At 40.5% G+C, this 19,155-nt stretch overlaps 1 protein-coding gene across 1 annotated transcript in view; it reads left to right on the top strand.

The window, feature by feature from the left end:
* The first annotated feature begins 6 nt into the window (after nucleotides 1-6).
* Nucleotides 7-19,155, top strand: part of LRP12 (LDL receptor related protein 12) — a 53,113-nt gene continuing 33,964 nt past the window's right edge. Inside the window, exon 1 of the mRNA XM_014965403.1 lies at nucleotides 7-233. Within this exon, the coding sequence (XP_014820889.1) occupies nucleotides 155-233 (79 nt within the window). The 5' untranslated portion in view covers nucleotides 7-154. The remainder of the gene's footprint in view (nucleotides 234-19,155) is intronic.

Below are 19,155 nucleotides of genomic sequence, written 5' to 3'. Positions count from 1 at the left end.
GGGCCGCTAGCGCTCCCCGAAGCCGCAGCTCCGGTGGGCGAAGGGGCGAGACGCGGCCGGCCGGCCCCTCTTTGCGGCGGCGGCTCCCGGCTCCGTGTCGGGGGCGCGGCGGTGGCAGGTCCGGCTCCTCGTCGCCTCCCTGCGGGCTGGTGTTATGGCCCCTTGGGGGAGCGCAGAAGGCTCCCCGGCTTGGAGGTCAGCGCAGCTCCTGCTCCTCGTAGTCTCCTGCTGCGGTAGGTACTGGGGGGGGGAGGGTGACGCCACCCCTTCGCCTCCCTCTCCCGGCCGCGGCGGAGGGGGAACAAAGCGGCCTTTCTCCCGGCCGGCGGCGGGGTCCCCCGGCCCGCCCCGGGCCCTGGCGCCTCCCGGGACTGCCGCCTCCTTCCCCACCCGCGGCGGCCCTGCCGGTGTCCCCCGCCCCCATCCCCGACCTCCCCTCCGCGCTCGGCTGCTCCTGGACTCGCTGCGAGCTTTTTCCCTGTGTGTGGGGGTGGGCGGAAATCTCCTCAGGGAAGTCCTTAAAAACTGCGGCCGGGGTTCGGCCCAGCTGCCCTGGGCTCTCGCTCCGGCAGATGTGCGTTGCCGGGAACTCCGGAGTTGGCGTGTGGCCGCGCAAACAAACCAGCCCCAAATCCTCTGAGTCACGAATAATCGCTGTCTGGGGATCACGGGGATGCTTGGGAGATGTCCCGCGTCCGGCCGGGCTGTCGGCGCCGGGAGGAACCCCTGGGAGGGCCGAGGGGGTGCGGGGACCGGGGCCGGGGGGGGGACACACACACACGGTGGGGGCTGGCGCTGTGCGACGAGTTGGTGACACATCAGCACAGGCCTTGAAGCCCTTCCAGGGACCTTTGCTTCTGCTCAGCCTGCTGGGTTCAGTTCGTACCCGGGTGGCGTTTCCTTTATGGTTGTGAACCCATCTTTGAGCAGAACTGCTAATGGAAAATAACCTGTGTAAACGCGCTGGGGAATGTGCTTGTGTCGGCGTTTGCAGCACGTTAAGTGGCCCGGTAGTACACAATAGATGAAAACGCAGATACTCGACAAAGAGAGTTGTCACATGTTTTCTCAGGGAGTTGTGTTTGTTTTGGGAACGGGAGCGCAGGTCGCGTCCGTGGGTCCCCGGGGCGAGGAGCTGCCTCTGGCAGGGCGATTGTGCCCTGCTGGGAGCAGGACAGCCACGGGGGCCCTGCCTTAGCAGTTCCTGAACTAGATGCCTTGCTTTAAGTGTGTGATTGAGCCTGTGAAATTGGAATCTCTCTTACTGGTTAGGAAAACAAGCTTGAGTCTGGAACATCAAGATATTTCAGGTTTGTCAGTGCTGCAAAGATCAGCGCAAGCTCTTAAGTGTACATGTACCCCATAAATTTGTAAGAACGTTTTCCCTTTCCTATTTACATGAGTAGAAGGCAGGCTTCTTCAAACAGAACCACAGTTACACCAGTACTTGTAACTGAGTAGTTACAGTGCTATAAGTTAATTTTTGAGGGAGCTTACTTGCATGAGCTAAGCAAGGTACTGACTGGTATTTTGAATGCATACCAAGGAAAAGAGTTTTGATATCTATATTAAAAATTCGATATGTCAAAAGCTAAAGTGAAAAGCATAACTGGAAAAGAGTTGGTTTATAGTAGAGCAGGAACTGGTAAATCTCAAGTCTGGATATATTAAGCCATCCTTATGTTTGCATACTTAATGTACTTGAGAAATTTATCTTCAGTGTGAAGGTTTTTAACAAACTCTGTATTTGTTTATTATACTCTTGACAGAATTGAAATAAAAAGTAGAAGTTATAATTGTTGTGATATACTTTACCAGCCTGACTTCAGTAGATAGATTCGGACTGTGGTGCTGTAACTTAGGAAGTACTGTCAGCCTAACCACTATAAAAATTTAAACCATGAGCACGATCATTAGCGAGAAAAAAAACAACCAAATAAAATTTTTGCTGGGTAACATTTTTCAGAGACCTTTAATCGAGGCTTTCCAAAATTCAACCATGAATAAGGGCTCCATAAGTTTATTTTGCCTTTCTGAGAAACGTATCACCGTCTGTTATCGCCACTGCTGGAAAGGAGAAGCTGCTTCTGATTTCGATCAGTGTGTGCTGCCTTATCCTCATGAGGTATTAGTTTCTCTTAACAGTTTTTATTACAAATGTCTGAAGTTCTGACCAGTTTCACTGCTCAAAGGAAAGGAACTTTCTCCTCCCCAGGCTAGAGCGTCTAAACCGAAAGCAAGTGTTCGCTGTGTGGTGGAGCCCTATCTCGAGCCGTCATTTGGTTTCTCCTGTTTGTTTCTTTTGGGAGAAGGAAGTGGGAGTGAGAACTATTCTCTGCTAAAAAAATTTACCTTCCTGTGCAACTGCTTTTAGGTCTTCCAAACTAAACTAATTTAATATCAGCATGAACTTGATAAAAGCACTGCTGACAGCAGAACTCTGGACAGTGATGTTGATCCTGAGCAGAACCTCGTAGATATCGTTATGTTATTGTGTGTTAAGGCTTCGAATACAGTAGGCGGTACTCAAGATAAATGTATACTTGGAAAAGCAGTAGTGCATCACTTTGGTTGCCTTCCCTTATGCAGTTGCAGAGCTATAATATCTAGAATTTTCCACTAATTGAAGTACTAAATTCACCAAGGTTGATATGTGGGCATTGAGCTCTCCAGAGAACGTTTCTCTGTTTCCCTGTAGTTAGTGAATTTTTCAAACCTTCCTTCTGATGATGACTATAATTATAAAAATTTGAGAAGGAGGAATACTGATGAGTGAAATATTGGAATAGCACAGGCTAACGAGAATTATAACTTGGTGGGGTGCTGGGCAATGGCATTTGTTTTTAATATGTCTGGCCTTCCTGTTGGCTTGAGAGTTTTATATCCAAGGAATAATTGATTGTTTGTGTCTCTATATAATCCTGGCATGGCTGTTACTGGGACAAATATGAAGACATTTTTGCATATTTCAAAGGCCCTAACTTGTCTGAGTTCAAAACAGAACTGTATGTTGTTCAAGGTAGTTTCTTTAGGGGGAAAATGTGATTTGAGAAATTGGTCCTGTTCTTGCGGGCAGCCTTTTTCAAATCAAAGTTTGATGATTTATCAGCTGGATATCAAATGAATCTTACTTGTTTTCTTGTTAAAACACAGGCTTAGGTTATAGAGGACTGAATTTCTAATGTTACCATTTTGTTTTATTTTTATTTAACCCTTGGCAGGATGATGATTCATATCATACTGATACTGTGATGCAGCATTTTTAGGACCAGTTTGGGAGGGATTGGTGTTCCAGAGCAGAGGTTGAGTTATGAAAAGTCTCTGAAGTGGCGCAGTGCAAAAGTTAGGACATGCCTTCCTTTGGAATGGAGTCCAGAAGCACAGGTGCTTGGCTTCTTCAGATTTCTGGAAAGTTGAATTTTTTATAGTCTTAACTATACTTGTCACCCCGATATATCCATGTGAATTTCTGTCCCACCAAACAGAAGATTACAGGGAATTTTTAACTGTTCTGTACAGTTGGTAGTAGTCAATGCAGCAGTACAGTAGGCAAATTTCCCTGTTTCTGGGTTCACCAGATGTAATGACTATAAAAGAAAAATATTTACAGTAGTAGGACAGCGAGACAAAACCAGTTTGAAGGTAGAAGTGGGGACAGGTACAGATCACTCTTAATTCTCCTTATCTCCAGGATAGGTTTGGCTCTAGTGAGTACTTCTTGAAGGACCAGTGACTGAGAAACATTAGCAGAGATCAGAAAATTATTATTGCCAAAAATTGTAGTTGAATCAATGTTGTATGTTACTACTGAGACTGCAGTGCTATTGACATTATTCTGGCCCATAAAAGAAAGACGTTTTACACTTACATAAGCACTTAGTTTTGGGTTAGAGCCATTCCAGGTTTCTGTGGTACAAATGTTGCTTGAGATTACAATGAGACATATATATAATTAATTGTTCATTTGGCTTTAAGATAAGGCGGGTGGAATTGTCATAAAAGTTCACTGGTCAGGACCCAAATTTTACTTACGTGTCAGTTTGCTAATGATAGTATGAGGAAGAATAAATAGTTCTTCGGGTTCATTCACCTTGTTTGAAAGAATAGCCTCAATCATGTAAGCAAACAGTCTGCCAGGCAGTCAGTTTATTTAATTTTCTGAAGAAGTTGAACTATAAAGCCAGAACAGACTGTCCTAAAGCAATGTCTTGGCTTAATAAATCATTGTACCTTAGACTCTTGAATGTCACTCTTTAGCGATATTTTTGTTGTATTCTGAACAGATATATTTTGCTAAACTGTAAATCGTATTATTGGCAAAAGTGCTGTATTTAATTTATTAGAATGGTTTTGTAGTCCTCAAAGTGAAAATGTCCTAATTTTAATGCCATAGAAATTAATTTTGTCTAAGAAGTCGATCTTATGTCAAGTTGTGCAAGTACATACATAATCAACTGGCTGTTCAGAGCCACAGTTAGGTCTGTAGTCAAAATGTCTATGAAGTCACATAGACAGTATTTAATGCAGTGTTCATTTGAGGCAAGAAGAAAAAAAAAAAACCACATCCTAGACAACCTTGTAGCAAAAAGAGTTGAAAATTTAATCTAAGGTGATTGGTGTGATTGTTATTATGCACTAAATGAGAACATCGTCAGCCAGAGGAAGAGCAGAGAGGTACTTGTAACCAGAATCAGGACAGAAGCCACCTGACTCCATTCCTGTCATCAGAGCAAAGCATATAATTAGTATGGCTTTTTCAACTGTTTCTGTCATTGCTAGAAGAGGAAGAGCTCAGCTGGGTTAGTGCTGGAAGGGCCCTACAGGTGAATGTTTGACTCCTTTGCTTTAGTTGTTCCTGTTTTAGTGTCAAATAGATGTAAACAGTGTGGATATTATTTTCAACTAAGCCCTAAAAGTATTGTTTTATATTTGTCCTGGCTAAAACTTGCAATTATGATCAGTCTTGTGGTTTGTTAACAGATCTCAAATTTTTACTCCTAGTATCTTTGGTATGTTAGGTACATCCCTCCACACCTCAATTATCTTTTACCATACACCTTAGTTTCCCAAGTTGTAGAAATTATTTTCACACTTATTAAGTATAATTCACTAATTTCCTTACAGTTTCTTTAAAATTAATGAGTACTGTTTATACTGTGTAAAATAGTGTGGTTTTGCTTTCCTAGATATCTCTGCATTTTCCAGTTTTAACGTTCCATTTATATCATCCTGGATATTTAATGATGATAGATACCGGAACAGCTGAGATACCTAGGTAGGCATTAATTGAAGGAGTGTGATTTGTCAATTTTTCACTTTAGAATTACTAGCTGTAACATCTTGCATTTATTACTGAGGTGTCAATTGGTCGGCAAGATTCAGCCTATTTAGTTCACCTGGTTGTAAGAAAACACTGGGTACCAATGCATTTGATACAATGGAAGTTGGTTGTGCTTACCCCTCAGTAGAAATAAATGCTCCAAGTGGTTTATAGCAGGCTGTGTTGGAGGTACTGGTGGATGAAAAGCTGGATGTGACTTTGCAATGTGCTCTTGGAGCCCAGAAAGCCAACTGTATCCTGGGCTGCATCAAAAGAAGCGTGGCCAGCAGGTTATGGGAGGTGATTCTGCCCCCCTACTGTCCTCTGGTGAGACCCCACCTGGAGTATTGGGTTCAGCTCTGGAGGCCCCAGCACAGGAAACACATAGGCCTGATGGAGACGGTCCAGAGGAGGGCCACGAAAATGATCAGAGGACTGGAGCACCTCTCCTCTGAGGACAGGCTGAGAGAGTTGGGGTTGTTCAGCCTGGAGAAGAGAAGGCTCCGGGGAGACCTTATTGCAGCATTTCAGTACGGAAGGGGGGGCCTACAGAAAAGATGGGGAGAAACTTTTTAGCAGGGCCTGTCGTGATAGGACAAGGGGTAATGACTTTAAACTAAGAGAGGGAAGATTTAGACTAGCAAGAAATTTTTTAAAATGAGGGTGGTGAAACACTGGCACAGGTTTCCCAGAGAGGTGGTAGGTGCACCATCCCTGGAAACGTTTGAGGTCAGGTTGGATGGGGCTCTGAGCAACCTGATCTAGTGGAAGATGTCCTTGCTTATTGCAGGGGGGTTGGACTATATGATCTTTAAATGTCCCTTCCAACCCAAACTCTTCTATGATTCTATCTATGATATGGTAACACACGCTGAAGAATTGTGTTGTTCTGACTTAATTTTTTGTTTGGTTTTCTACACTTGATTTTTTGTTGCAGTTACTATTTTACTAATGCTTTATTACATGAAGGTTTACAGTTGCACTGAAATATATAGTATTGATTCATGTGAGTATCTAGGTTTAAACTACTAAATTTGCATAATTGACAGATGAGTGCAAATACTTTTGAAAGCACTATTCGAAACTGTAGTTCTGACTTGTTTCTCGAACAGATGCTTTAAGTTTGGATATACTATAACTTTTGCTACATTGTTAACATGTTGATGATGTCTTTGTAGCAAAACAAGCATGTTTAGTAGCTGTCTGCTAGTTGTTTTTTTTTCCCCTGCTATTCTCTTGGACAGTCTGAATTCTAGGTTTTGAGGGAATTCCTGTGTAAGTTTCTCATCTGTTTTGCAAGGAACAATCTTCTGGAACTAATCAGGAAAAAAAAAAGTTTAGAATTCCCTCCCCTCCTCCCCCCCACCAACTTACTAGTTCCTGGAAGTAAGTTAGCAGGCAAGAGTAAGAGTCCCCAAAAATTTAAGCAAGTTTGCAAGTAGACCATATTTTTTTGGAGGGGGTAAGAAAGTCACACAACAACATTTGGTTTAGTAACTTGAATTGTCATAAAATGATCTCCCTCTTCATTTAAGCATCTTTTGACTCATCAGTGCTTTCCCATGTACCGTTAATTGGTTGTGAAATTTTTTGATGTGCAAGAGCTGAACTTGCTTACTCTTAGTGAACTATAAACTTTCCGCAAAGCAGTGAAAGTGAACTAGTTGTGTTTCTCTGTAAGTGGAAAGTACACTTGAGCTATGTGTTAGGATGTGAACTGCATGTTTTCACCCATCGTGCCTGAAATTCATTACTGCCTTTCCCTCAACCTCTGAGATGTTTCCTCTGCTAAGTGGAAGCCCCTGGGACTGACTCTGGGTAAATCAGAGCAGACTTTTAAAGTCAGCTGCAACCAGAAAACAGTAGAGTGATCGTCCAACAAGCGGTGTGAACACACTTTGGCATGGGGTAGAAGCCTATAATGAAGCAGCTTGTGTTTAAAAGTTAGGAAAAAAAATGACTGTGACAGAAGTTTCTGTAACTTGGTTTTATTACTTCAGCTTTGTCTGAACCTATAGGCAGACGGAGACCTCAAAGTACAGATTGTGAGAATAGTTCTTCGATGGAAAAAAAAAAAAAGGGGATTCTGTTTTTCCTCTAATTTATACAGTGTTACTGGTAGTAAGTTTGTTCTAGATGATGTTGCTTAAAAATTCAATGATCTTGCTTGTTTATGGAACTGGTCCTTTAGAAAAAACTTTTTAGTTACTGAAGGTGAGCAGTTTAGAACAGAAAATGGAAGTCTTGGTGTGTCTTGGAGAGGGAAGGCATCTGCTTCCATTCATCTGCTCTGGCTTCTAGATTTTAGCTATATATGAATTTTCATAAGACTTTGGTTAGCACCTTTTTTCTACATTTTTCAAAGTGTCTTAGAATCCAGTGAATTAGTATACCCTGAGAGGGTACATTCCTTCTATGAAATGGTATTTTGAGTATCTCAAGTAAAAGAAAGTAAGAGCTTCAGTTAGGGATATTGTACTAACTGGAACCAAGACAGATAATTAATAGGTCACATACAGTAAACAAATTCATATATGTAAGTGTTCCTCTTATCGCATGGTTTTAAGAGGAGGCTTTAACTCTCCTCTCCTTTTTTCCTGCACATAGAACTCAACAGAGTAATTTTCAAAGATAGAATGATCCTAGAGTCCTAATTAATGTGCTGATTTATTCATAATATTGTTGTATTTACTCTGGTCTGCTCTTCATACTACTAAGCAATTACGTTTTTCCATTTGCTCTCTTCTAAGGAAGTGCTGAGAGAGAGTGCACAGGGATTTAATTCAAAATGCGTGTCTAAACCGTATGGAAATACTTGCAGCTGGACTTGAGAGAGTACATACTTCATTTTTTCCACAGTTGATAATTTTTTAAAAGTATGGAGCCAGAACATTTCTCCTTTCCATGATGTAAACATCAGTTTAAATATTCTGAAAGAGATGCCTGTTGGTGAGTCTAGGTTCGATGATCCCAAGGGTCTCTTCCAACCTAGACGATTCTATGATTCTATGAAGGTGAATGATAAAATCATCAGTCACGTATCTCTTGATCAGAAAGACCTGGAGCTGGAGGTACTGGCTGGGATGGATTTGGGTAGTCATGTAATTAGCGGAAATGGCTTCCCTCATCAGAGCACCTTCCGTTGTTTGTGTTTCCTTTCTAAAGGTAATGAAAGAGCAGCCAGTTCCATGGGTAAAGCTCAGCTGGTGTCTGTGGTTAGAGATATCCATGAAGACTGGAGAGCTGGGATGGCAAGGGAGGAAAGATTGGGATGTCTTGGGAAGACACATTCACAGCTAAGGGTGGCGGAACCATTCCTCAGCGTGGAAGAGGGAGGCAAGCTGTCTGGGAGAGCAGCTACTGTTTGAGGCTGTGCAAGTGGAAGGGAGGAAGGGAACCAGCCCCCTTTTACTTTAAGGGGTGTTTCCTGTGCAACCTGCTTTGGGTGGACCTGCTTTGGCAGGGGGGTTGGACTAGATGATCTCCAGGGGTCCCTTCCAACCCCGTATCATTCTGAGATTCTGTCGTGGTGGCCGAGTGAGCATCTAATCAGTCTGTGAGGTTACTCTTACAGGTTACCAGTAAGCAAGAAAAGGGGTTTGAGTGCAGGAGGAGCTCAGAAATCGCATGAGGTCTCACTCTCAGGCCTTCCAAGTATTCTCAGGCAGGGGGAAGTTACAGAAACATTAGATTCTTGCGTTTTACCTGTGCTTTAGAAAATAAACAGATGAACTAACAGAGGTTTTTGAATATTTTGTAACTCGACATATGACTTGCGTCAATGTTTTGAAATGTCCTTTTTTGTGACTCTGCCGTGTGTTCCTCTTTTGGGCTGATACTGGCATTTGGCAATTGTGTGCCCTTTAGCAGTTTTACTGCTGGGTGTCTCTGGGAGCTGTATGTTTCTGCAGTGCACTTACTACTGACCTCCCTGTTGCTGCTGATCCAGCTAACGTTGTTTCCAGTGCCTGTTGCCTAGATGTTGCCTAGATATTGCCTAGCTTGTCTCCCTTCAGTCCCTGATTTCAAGTTTTCTGTTGTGTCTGTCATCTGTGCATACTGGAACAAAGCTTCAGTATCGCAGTTCTCATGGAAATGGCAATCCAATAGACTACAGCTGCGTGATAATCTTACTGTTCTTGTTAGGTCCCCTGTTTTTTTTTCATTCATCGTGGCAATCTGGGACAGTACTCCGTGTACAGCCCTTTTGCCTTTATATTGGGGATGAATAAGGCTTGGGAGAAGGACTATGCCTGTATCCTCTTGCCTCAGTGAGGAACACAGTCTGCTTTCCCCACTGTCTTGTTGGAACAACACAGCTTGTGTGGTGCCTTTGGGGTCCATGAGGAGTTTTCCAGGAATAATAGATCCTCTGTTCTAAATGTGCAGATTAGGAGCAAGAGCAGTGCTGCAAAGCGCCCTATGCAATGACATCTACCAGGGATGATTTCCTTGCAAGTCTCAGCTGCACAGAGTGAAAAGGTCATGGCTGGGGAGTTGAGAGACCCCTCTCTGCACTCCTAACAAAGTTCTAGTAGTGCTTTATAGTGACTTCTTGGAATGAATACCATAAAATACTCCGCTGTATGTCTGTCTTAAAGTGTTAATTAAAAGCATGGAAACCAGGAAGATGTATGTGGGAATCAAGTGAGTAAGTCTACGTTTGAACCTCTTTCACCAGTTTTCTGGAACTGTCCCTAGTTTGTGGCTTTACACAGGAGGTGGATCTGGGCTCTGGATATAGCCATTTAGAGCATTGAACATGAAGGAATTGAGCATAAAATGCAATAGCTTTCAGAAATGATTGATGACCACAATAAATCTGAATTTAAATTTTTAATCTGAGATCCTGCTTGCTTACCATATCGCACATTTAGGAGCCAATAAAGTACTCAAAGCACCAAGTTTGAAATAACTGTGCACGGTTTCTCAGGTGTGGGTGTGTTATTCAAGTAAAATGATCACGTTGAACAGTTTTTTTTAAGGGAGATAGTTACTGTGATGGGATGGAGGTCTGAACTAGCTTTAAGCTTCTGAGTCCTTGAACATAGTTTATACATCATAGCTTTGAATGTAGGGATCATGACATTAAGCCACTTCTGTGCCTGTACTGAAATACTGTATTTTTGAAGTGTCTGAAGATTTTTTTAATGTATTTAGAAATGTAATCAGTGTATGTGTTTTGCAGTTTATAGGGTTCCATGGTTCTGGGTCAACTTTTTCCCTATATATGGAAGTGTGCTGTTAGAAAGGAAGGATGCATAGTTAAATGAGCGATATACTTCATTACATAAAAGCAGATAAATAGAAATCTGAACGTGTAGGCATTATGTCTGACATTGATCTTGTACTTGTCACCATGCTATGTCACATTTTTTGCTATTTTAAAATTCAGTGCCTCCCTTTAAAAAGGGTGTAGGAGCAAGTGCTGAATTTTGTTAGCAGGTTGGCTTTTAATAGCGTGGAATATCTGCCTGTATATGTTATTTTTTACCCTTAATTTTACAGCTGAATTAGTGCACTGAAGTCTAATTTACCCATTTTCCTCTTCCAGCTACATTCCTTAAAAAGGAAACCCATAGCTATTTGAGCCTTAGAACCTTTCTGTAGCAGTATAAAGTGAAGCATCCCCTGTTGTAACATGGTCATGATTGTTAGAAAAAATAAATATTACCAAGTACTGTGTTCTTCAGTTAAACTTCTCAAGAGCTAGTATTTGCATATTTGTGTAGGGCAGGCTCTGTCATTAGTGCATAACTTCATTTCCTAGCCAAAACTAACTTTCTCTGTGCTTACGGTTGTCTCCTGTTAGTTTTGTTGACTATTGCCTTAGTCCTTCCTCAGTAAGGCTTGTCATTGACTTCATCCATAATTCTGTGTCAGCAGAAGTTGACAAAATCAAGGTAAATCTTTGGTTTTCCAACATGCGTACGATTTTGTCTAAGTGCTGCTAAGTCCTATGGTTGCTTTGAATACTTACATACATATATATATTTAGAAGGGGGAGGGTGTGGAATTTTAATCCATGCTCAGCCTTTACTTTGCTTTGTTGTGATCAGTTTAGATTTTACTGCTGGCATCAATAAGATCAAAGTCAAATCAAAATGAATTGCTTTTAAAAAAGGTAGTAAAATTGTTACCAGCAGTTTGATAATTATAAGCAGTGAAATTAACTTTAGACCTTAGAGCTTTCAGTGGAATGTTCATTAGTTCAAAATTACCTTTATAAAATGCTGCATTTGAAAGTTTTACCCACTCAGGATTATTGTAGGACATCTATTGCTGTTGTGGGTAGTCCACATTAGAAACCTGTATAGTTTGTTTTGTTTTGAGAGGACAAAGCCCAGCAGGGGTGTCATCTGTACCATCACTTTTAGCCACAGCAGACCTAACAGTTACCTTTCAGGGACTGAACTGGCTAAAATACTTCAAGAGCGCATACACATATATCTTAAGAAATCACATTGTCTTGGTGCCCCAGCACTGGTAGTGACTGAATCCATGTAAAAGTTGTCTTGTGACGTCAATGCTGAGCCTCTGAGTATTTCTGCAGAAGATCCAGAGAGGAAAATCAAGTAAATAGTCAAGTGGATAACAATCAGTGATGAAGTATAAACAGTGCAAAAATTTGCAAGTATTTTGTCTTCACAGTATCTACTTTATCACAAATAAGCCTTGCTCTTCAGTTTTACATTCTATATCAACTTGAGAGTACTTCCTAATTTTAGAAAGTGGTATATGTATATAGTATCAATAAAAGATCAGGAATGGAAAACTCAGATACCATGAAATATTCCAGACTTCTTTCCCAGAGCTATACCTCTTGTAGTGAGATCCTCTTCCATTTCTGAATAGCCAAGACACAGCAAAACCAATGTCTTTAACTGTGGCTTCTTATTATTCGTTAGGCAGAGTTGCCAGTAAGGAATTGTAAAGGATGTAATCTGCTTTCATCAGTGCACAAGTGTAACAATGCTTTTCATGCAAATTGAAAAGAAGCTACATCCAAAAGAATGTATCTGCCTGTCAAGTTTGGTAAATGGTATTAACGTAAAAACCAGTATCTTTTTCACATAGCTATTTTTCCAAAGCATTCCTCAGCCCTTTCTTCAAAAAATCATTTTGTTTCATTCATACACAGGTTGAATCTGAACGTCCCAGCAAATAGCTGCTGTTTGAGTTTCTTTCCTTAGTTGACCGCTACAAAGAGATGCCATGTAGGAGGTAAAAGAACACTTGTGTATCAAGTGGTGACTTGCTGGTACTGAGGTTTCTTCTTAAAATAGCAAAAGAATACTATAAACTTAACTCACATCTAAATTTACTGTGCTTTACTAATGTGACATGCTTGGAAAGAAACCTTCAATTAACGTTTTCTTTTAAAATGTGGTTTTTTTTGTGTAGTTACTTCAAAGCTCTTTATTGTCTGAGGTTTAAATATTAAGGTAGACTGATAACCCCTCATGCTGTTGGTATTCCTGTAAATGCAGGGCCGAAGCACAGAAAATAAATAGCTGCTCCATGGTAGTGCATGAATAGTTTGTTACTCCACAGTTCTGGTCCTGTGCTTATTTTGTGTGTGAGTGTGAAGTGGGGAGTCTTGGTTTGACTTAAGGCAGAGCTGGTTTGGGAAAAGGCAGGCTTGTTAAAAGGATGAGAGGTGACAGGAATGTGACTTACTGATCTGAACTGCTCTTCAGAGAAGTCTCTCAATTCTTGATGTAGGCAGTCTAGTCTGTCACTCAGAGGGACGATAAAGGAAGAAGAGTGGTCCTGAAGTATTTAAATGCAAATAGTACTCTTTTGGGAATGAAGCAGTTGTTGAGTTTTCATTGTGGAACTGGAAATAGGCTACTGTTGTGTCTGTTCTATTTTGTTTAAAGCTCCAACTCCTATCCTTGTCTGTTTTCACAAATGTGACTACCAAGTAATTTCTCTCATCCTCAAAATGCCAATCCTCTTCTGCTCATAAGAAAAACAGTCCATTGTAGATTTTGGCTATTGTTTCTGAAGTGAATGGATGCAGACTGCTTTAAAAGGTTTGGGGTGATCTGCTGCTGCCACTTAGAGAGCTCCTTCAAACCAGCTATCTTTTATTGGAAGCAGACAGGTAGAACATTTTTTTATCATGGGTTATTGTATTCTATGTGGAAACTCTTACATTTGGTAACAAGGAACTTTACAGTGAAACCTTTATGTTGGAACACAAGTGGAAATGGATAAATTTGTCTTGAAATTCTTATTAACTGGATATTTGGGACTGTTGCTCTTCTGCTGAATGTAGTAGAAATAGTCCAAAGTATTTGGAAGCTGTGGGGAATGTACAGATGTGCACAACTGCTCTTAATGCTGCATGATTCATGGGAAACTAGGCTCAAGTTGATATTCAGATTGCCAGATAAAAGTGAATATGCGCAAACCAAACAACTGAAGTGGCTTTTGGAGTATCAGGTTGTGAACTGGATGGATAAAGGGGTGGGCAGTAATTATGTAACTTGACCTTCAGTCATCTGGTGTTTATCTGAATGACTCTTGGTAGAGATTTCCTCAGAGGAAGAGTCAAAACATGCTTTGGTATAGTAGTCCGTATATTTTATAAGGTTTTTTTTAGGAAGTTAGAGTGTGGAGAGAAAGAAAAAGTTGATAGAAGTGTTCTCAGGAAGGCAGTTAATGTCTCATGTAAGCATGTGTAGTGCATATGGTTTTTGGTCAAGAAAGGAATAGATGAGAAGAGCTGGAAGAGCCTGTGTCAAGGCAAAAGCGGAGTTAAGGTGTACTAGGTGTAGGGATGGCACACCGGAAGGTAATTATAAATATGAATGTCAAGGTAAATGGTGATAAGGATTTTGGAAATACCTGTTAGATCACATTCTCTTCTCCAAGGTGTTCATTCCTCTCATTATGTTTAAACCTCTCTTCCTGTTTTGTTTCTGTCATAGGAGCTCTGTCTTAGAGAGAGCGTGTGTGTATTGGTTTGGTAAGGTTGTGCAGCATACTGCAGTGGGGGGGAAGTGGAGGGGGACCTGGAGGGGCTTGGGAGCACCTGCCTGTGTGAGTGTGAACCCACTTTCCCAGTTCTGCCGGTGAGACTGGCATGTGGATAAGCCTCAGAAGGTGGGTATTGGAAATTGGCAGCCTCACGCTGGCCCTTTGGAAGCTGGGAGGCGCGGTGTGGCTGTGTTTTGGTGAAAGGAGGCAGCTTGCTTTTTTGCCATTCCTCTCCCTAGAGCTTTTCCATTAAGATGGTAACATTAGGTGGAATTGAATGGGCCAGTTCACATCTGTAAATGTGCCTATTTCAGCTAACTCCTTGGAAATCTGTTTGATCTTTTGAATTGCTATTGACTTACATCTAAAACATGAAGGTTCAGAGTGCAGTGAGACACCAAATTTGGGATTATCTGACCCTGAGATAAACAAATAAAGCATGTATCGTGAATTTTATAGACATATTTTATGATTCTGCTGCACTGGCTACATGTATGTGGTGAACAGAGGGTCAGGGCAGGAGTATCTGGGCATGTTTGAGAAGGAAAGCAGGATGGAGTTCAAATTCCATGTTAGGAGGAGGAGTGAGATAAAGCTGAAGTATGCAGGACTTCCCTTTAGTGGCCAGCCCAGCCCAAGCCACAACACATGCTTAGAGCTACTGTAATGTAATAAAACTTGGGATTTTGTGGCCTGTACAATGTGAGACTCTTTGTTACTGGCTTTACTGAGAGTGGGCACAGAAAGTGCATTTAGGATCATACAAACAGCCTTTATTGTACACTGTGGCATCTACAAGTCATTGTGATCTTTTAATTTCTGTAACAAATACTCCCCTTGCAAAAAGCCAGAACAGAATCCATATAGTAAATTAGCTGTGTGTCTACGTTAACACATTTAAAGTTTTCTGGTGGTAATTTGTGTGTCTCAAGTAGGTAGTTTGACAGCAGGGAAATGATATACTTAAGTGTTTTGAAGCAAACTTTATTCTGCCCTCTTTGACTCATGTAACCTATGCTATGGCTATCTTGAAAGCAGGGTGTACTCTGCTGAATTGCAGCTGCCTAAACTGGCTGTGAAGCCTAATGCTTATTCAACTCTACAGAAAGGATTTCTTTGCTTTATTTTTGCAATTGTGGAGTCATAATACTATGCAACACTCTTGTTTCTAGTTCCTGATAGTAGAAGATTGTGTTTATCGGTTCTAACTACTGGGAATCCTCATGGCAAGAGGCTACTGAACCCTGCAGTACTATGCAATGTGAAAAGAAATATTCTGGCTGTCAGATGTGCTCTTCTTTTCATTGAGTGTAAAGGTGGCAGTGTTTACTGTCTCCATATTGCAATTATTGTTTTGCAGCTGTTTTCACATAAGCTCTCCTGTCTCTATAACTACGTCTAGCATAATTAATGTAATTCAGAGTTTCCCAAGTGCTTCCTTGAAGTTTCCACTTCGGGAAAGAGACAAGCCTTGTCTTTTTCCTTTGGTGTTGGATTTTGGAACCTTGTTCTGAGTGATTAAGGGAAGAGAGGCAAAGTCGGGCACAATGAGGAGTTGTTACCACAGGGTAGCTGTAAGTCAGAGCTCTGTTTCACTTAGGTTTGCTCTCCTGTTTGTCTGCAGTGGTTCTTTAGTACTGATAGCTTTACCACTTATTAACAGTACTCAAGTGTAGCCATTCTTTCCTTTGTGCTTCCCACCACCAAGGTAGATCTGTCCATGGGAAACCCAAAGGCATGGTATTTGCTTTCTTCAAACCCTCTTGGCTGTGCTGTGGTTCCTATAAAGCACTGCCATTTGATTATGTTTTGGCACCTGGTGGGCTGGGATTTCCAATTGTTTTATGTACTTTGCTTTTTTATTATCTTTTCCTTTACCTGATAAAAATGTAAAATACGCAGTTTTTGGTGAGCTCTGTGGGGCAAGAGTTGTTTTTCTTGTTTGTGCAGTTCCTGACACAATAAAGCTATAATCATGATAAAAGCTTATTTGTGCTTTTATGAAAAAGTGCAGTAGTATGTTACTGTGTTTTACAGATACCATTAGCCAAGTAAAGAAGACTCTAAGCTTATTGCAAATATATTTTTAAGACACTGCATAATGTTTGAAATAAAAGGGGTTAAACTCTTGTACAGGTATACTTACGCTAATGTACAAGGCACCAACATCATTCCTGCAGCACAAGAATCACAGGATTAATAGCAGATAACATGGGGCGGGGAAATCTGCTTTCCAAAGAGAGGGAAAGAAATACCTGTTTGGATCTTAGAGATTTACATCTATTTGTCTATTGTTTTTTAATTATGTAAATACATATAGACTACTTCTAGACTTTTAAAAATATCCATGGGGCTTCCTGAAGTTTCTTATTTTAGAATTATTGACTTGAGTTGATGCAGTAGCTGTCGCAGAATTTTCTCAAAGTATGTACAGGTCTTGGGTAAAACGCTGGAGAGAAAATAAGTTTTATTTGATTATAAATTTTACTGGATATTTCCCTCATCATTTGTTCGCTTTGATGAAACTAAATTGTTTGAACAAAAGAATGTGAAAGCAGCAAGGCTGCCATGCACAGGATTCTTACATGGGTGCTGAGTGTGCTCATGCAAGTATGTGTGCACACATGTTCGTACCAGGAGTGTGCCTTGGCTATTTTAAGATATGATTCTTAATTAAATAAGTTATTAATCTGAGTAAAATCAATGTCATGTCTTGCAGGCAATCTGTGTTCTGTTAATGTCTGTCTTTTTGAATAGAAGCAATTCACTGTGCGTTTTGAGGAATGCAGTATGTTATGACTGGCAAGTTTTAGCAAGTTCATCTCTTATTCTTCCTAAGTCCTCAGGATATTTAATAAACAGCATAGTTCAGTCAAGTCTAGAAAATTAGTGTAGGTAATTAATAGCTTTTGCTATCGTAGTGATTGAAATTTTGAAGCTGACAAGTAACAGTAGAGCAAGAGCTATGTGAACTGAATGTCTTTTTAATAGTGAGAATGGAAGCATCTACATGTTGTGCTTCCCTCGAAACTCAGTGACATCTCCGCTTCTGTCTGCTATAACTAGAGCAGATCAAATTATTCATAATAAATAATGAAATTAATTTTGCACGTGGGTGTTTGCATGAGATTAACAAAAAGCATTGTTTTACAGATGTTGAAGGCACAGGCAAGAAGTGCGTTGTCTTAGGAGCTCTTCCCTCCTTTGGCTGTGCTTTTAACTGTGTCATTGCAGCCCATATGAAGGATGCTGTACTGAGTTAAGCTGTGCAAGGTTACTTCTACACTTTAATTAGTTCAGTGAAGCATTAATAAGGGACAGAGGCTCTGTCCTGTATTACTGGAAGATAGCTGGGCAGGCTGCATGACATTTTGTGTAAGTTCGGTTTCAGTCTGAATAGGTGCTTGGGATCTAAAACCCCTGGTTGCCAGACTTTGCATAAACAAGTCTGCACAAGTATTTGCAAGGTCTGGGGTTTTTGTGAACTTTTCTTGTAAATTAAAGAAAACAAGCTTTCTTGAGAACTCTGCAGTGCTTTTTAATTTTATCAGAAAGAAACCAAAACACATTAAAGAGTATAAAAGGTTGTCAAAATCAAAGTTTTATTTCTGGTAATAAGTAGCAAGAAGGGAAGAAAACACAGTTTTATCTTTCAAATGAGGATATTTTTCCTAGATGCAATAAACATGCTGTACTTTTATGATTTTTATATTTGATGTATGTGCAAAATGTGTATGCAAATATATTGCTGCTTCACCACCCTTTCCAGTAAACGGCTTGCATTCAATTCAGTTATGTCATTACAGTGAATGCAGCTGGGATGCTTTGCAGTTAATTCTAATTTATTGTTGTTACCTTCAGGAAGGCAAAGTTGAAGCTTGGTGGGTGTATACTCTTGACTTCAGATTCCCTGGTTTGCTTAGGCCAATGTACCAGAAACAATCTAGCAAATCTGGAAATTATGATTAGATTTCTCAATCCCCTGCTTTTGCTCCTGTCAGAAGTATGAAATGTCCTCCTTGATTTCTACCTGAATGTAACATCTTAGCCCATCTGTTGACTAAAGGCTTAAAATAAATAGATTTTGTAATTTTCTGTTAGGAGTCCAATGAGCTTTCTGGATTTTGAAATCATTGTTATCTGAATGTATCTTAGGTGATGATTTTTTAAACATTTTTTTTCTTTCTAATATGACTAGTGTTTTCTGTTTCAAGTTGTTAGTCACATGAGATGTAGGCTTTGTAATAAAGATGCAGCAGTGGAGCAGTGTTTTCCTTCTTTTCAGAAATCCTCGTGATTCTCCCCCACCCCCTAATACCAAGTACTCCTACACTATTTAAGTCTTTTTTGGAAAAAATTCAGTTGTAAGTCTGAGTCATGCTGTCGTTTGGAACTAGAAGCTTGGATGTTTTGAGGGTTCCTGGTAGGGATTCAGGGGGTTATAGCAGATAATATTTTCATTTCTGCAAGCTTATAATAGATTTATGATGCCTGCAGTTATTAGTTTATAAATAATGATTTTGTTTCTTCTGTTAGCGCTTTTTCAAAATGGAATGGAATCAAATCATTGAAGAAAACAGGATAACCAGCAGTATTTTATCTTAGGAATGTATGACCTGAAGCCCTGCTTTCACCATCTAACTTCTGATAGAGGCCTGAAGTCTTCTCCTTGACTATAGATGTTTGGGTTTGTTTTGATTTTTTTGAAAACATAATATACCAGCTGTATGTAGACTGTCGCCTAGTGCCATTTGTTCCTGGAGTAATAAGGAACTAAGAAGGGAAATCAATCTAAACCTGCATGGAGCAAAAACAAAACTGGTTTGGCTTTTTTTTTTTTTTTTTTT

This window comes from Calidris pugnax, unplaced genomic scaffold (genome assembly GCF_001431845.1).
Source record: "Calidris pugnax isolate Ruff unplaced genomic scaffold, ASM143184v1 scaffold41, whole genome shotgun sequence".
Classification (NCBI taxonomy): Eukaryota; Metazoa; Chordata; class Aves; order Charadriiformes; family Scolopacidae; genus Calidris; species Calidris pugnax.
Note: the sequence above shows the minus strand (reverse complement) of the source record. Positions and strands in the feature narration are given on the sequence as shown.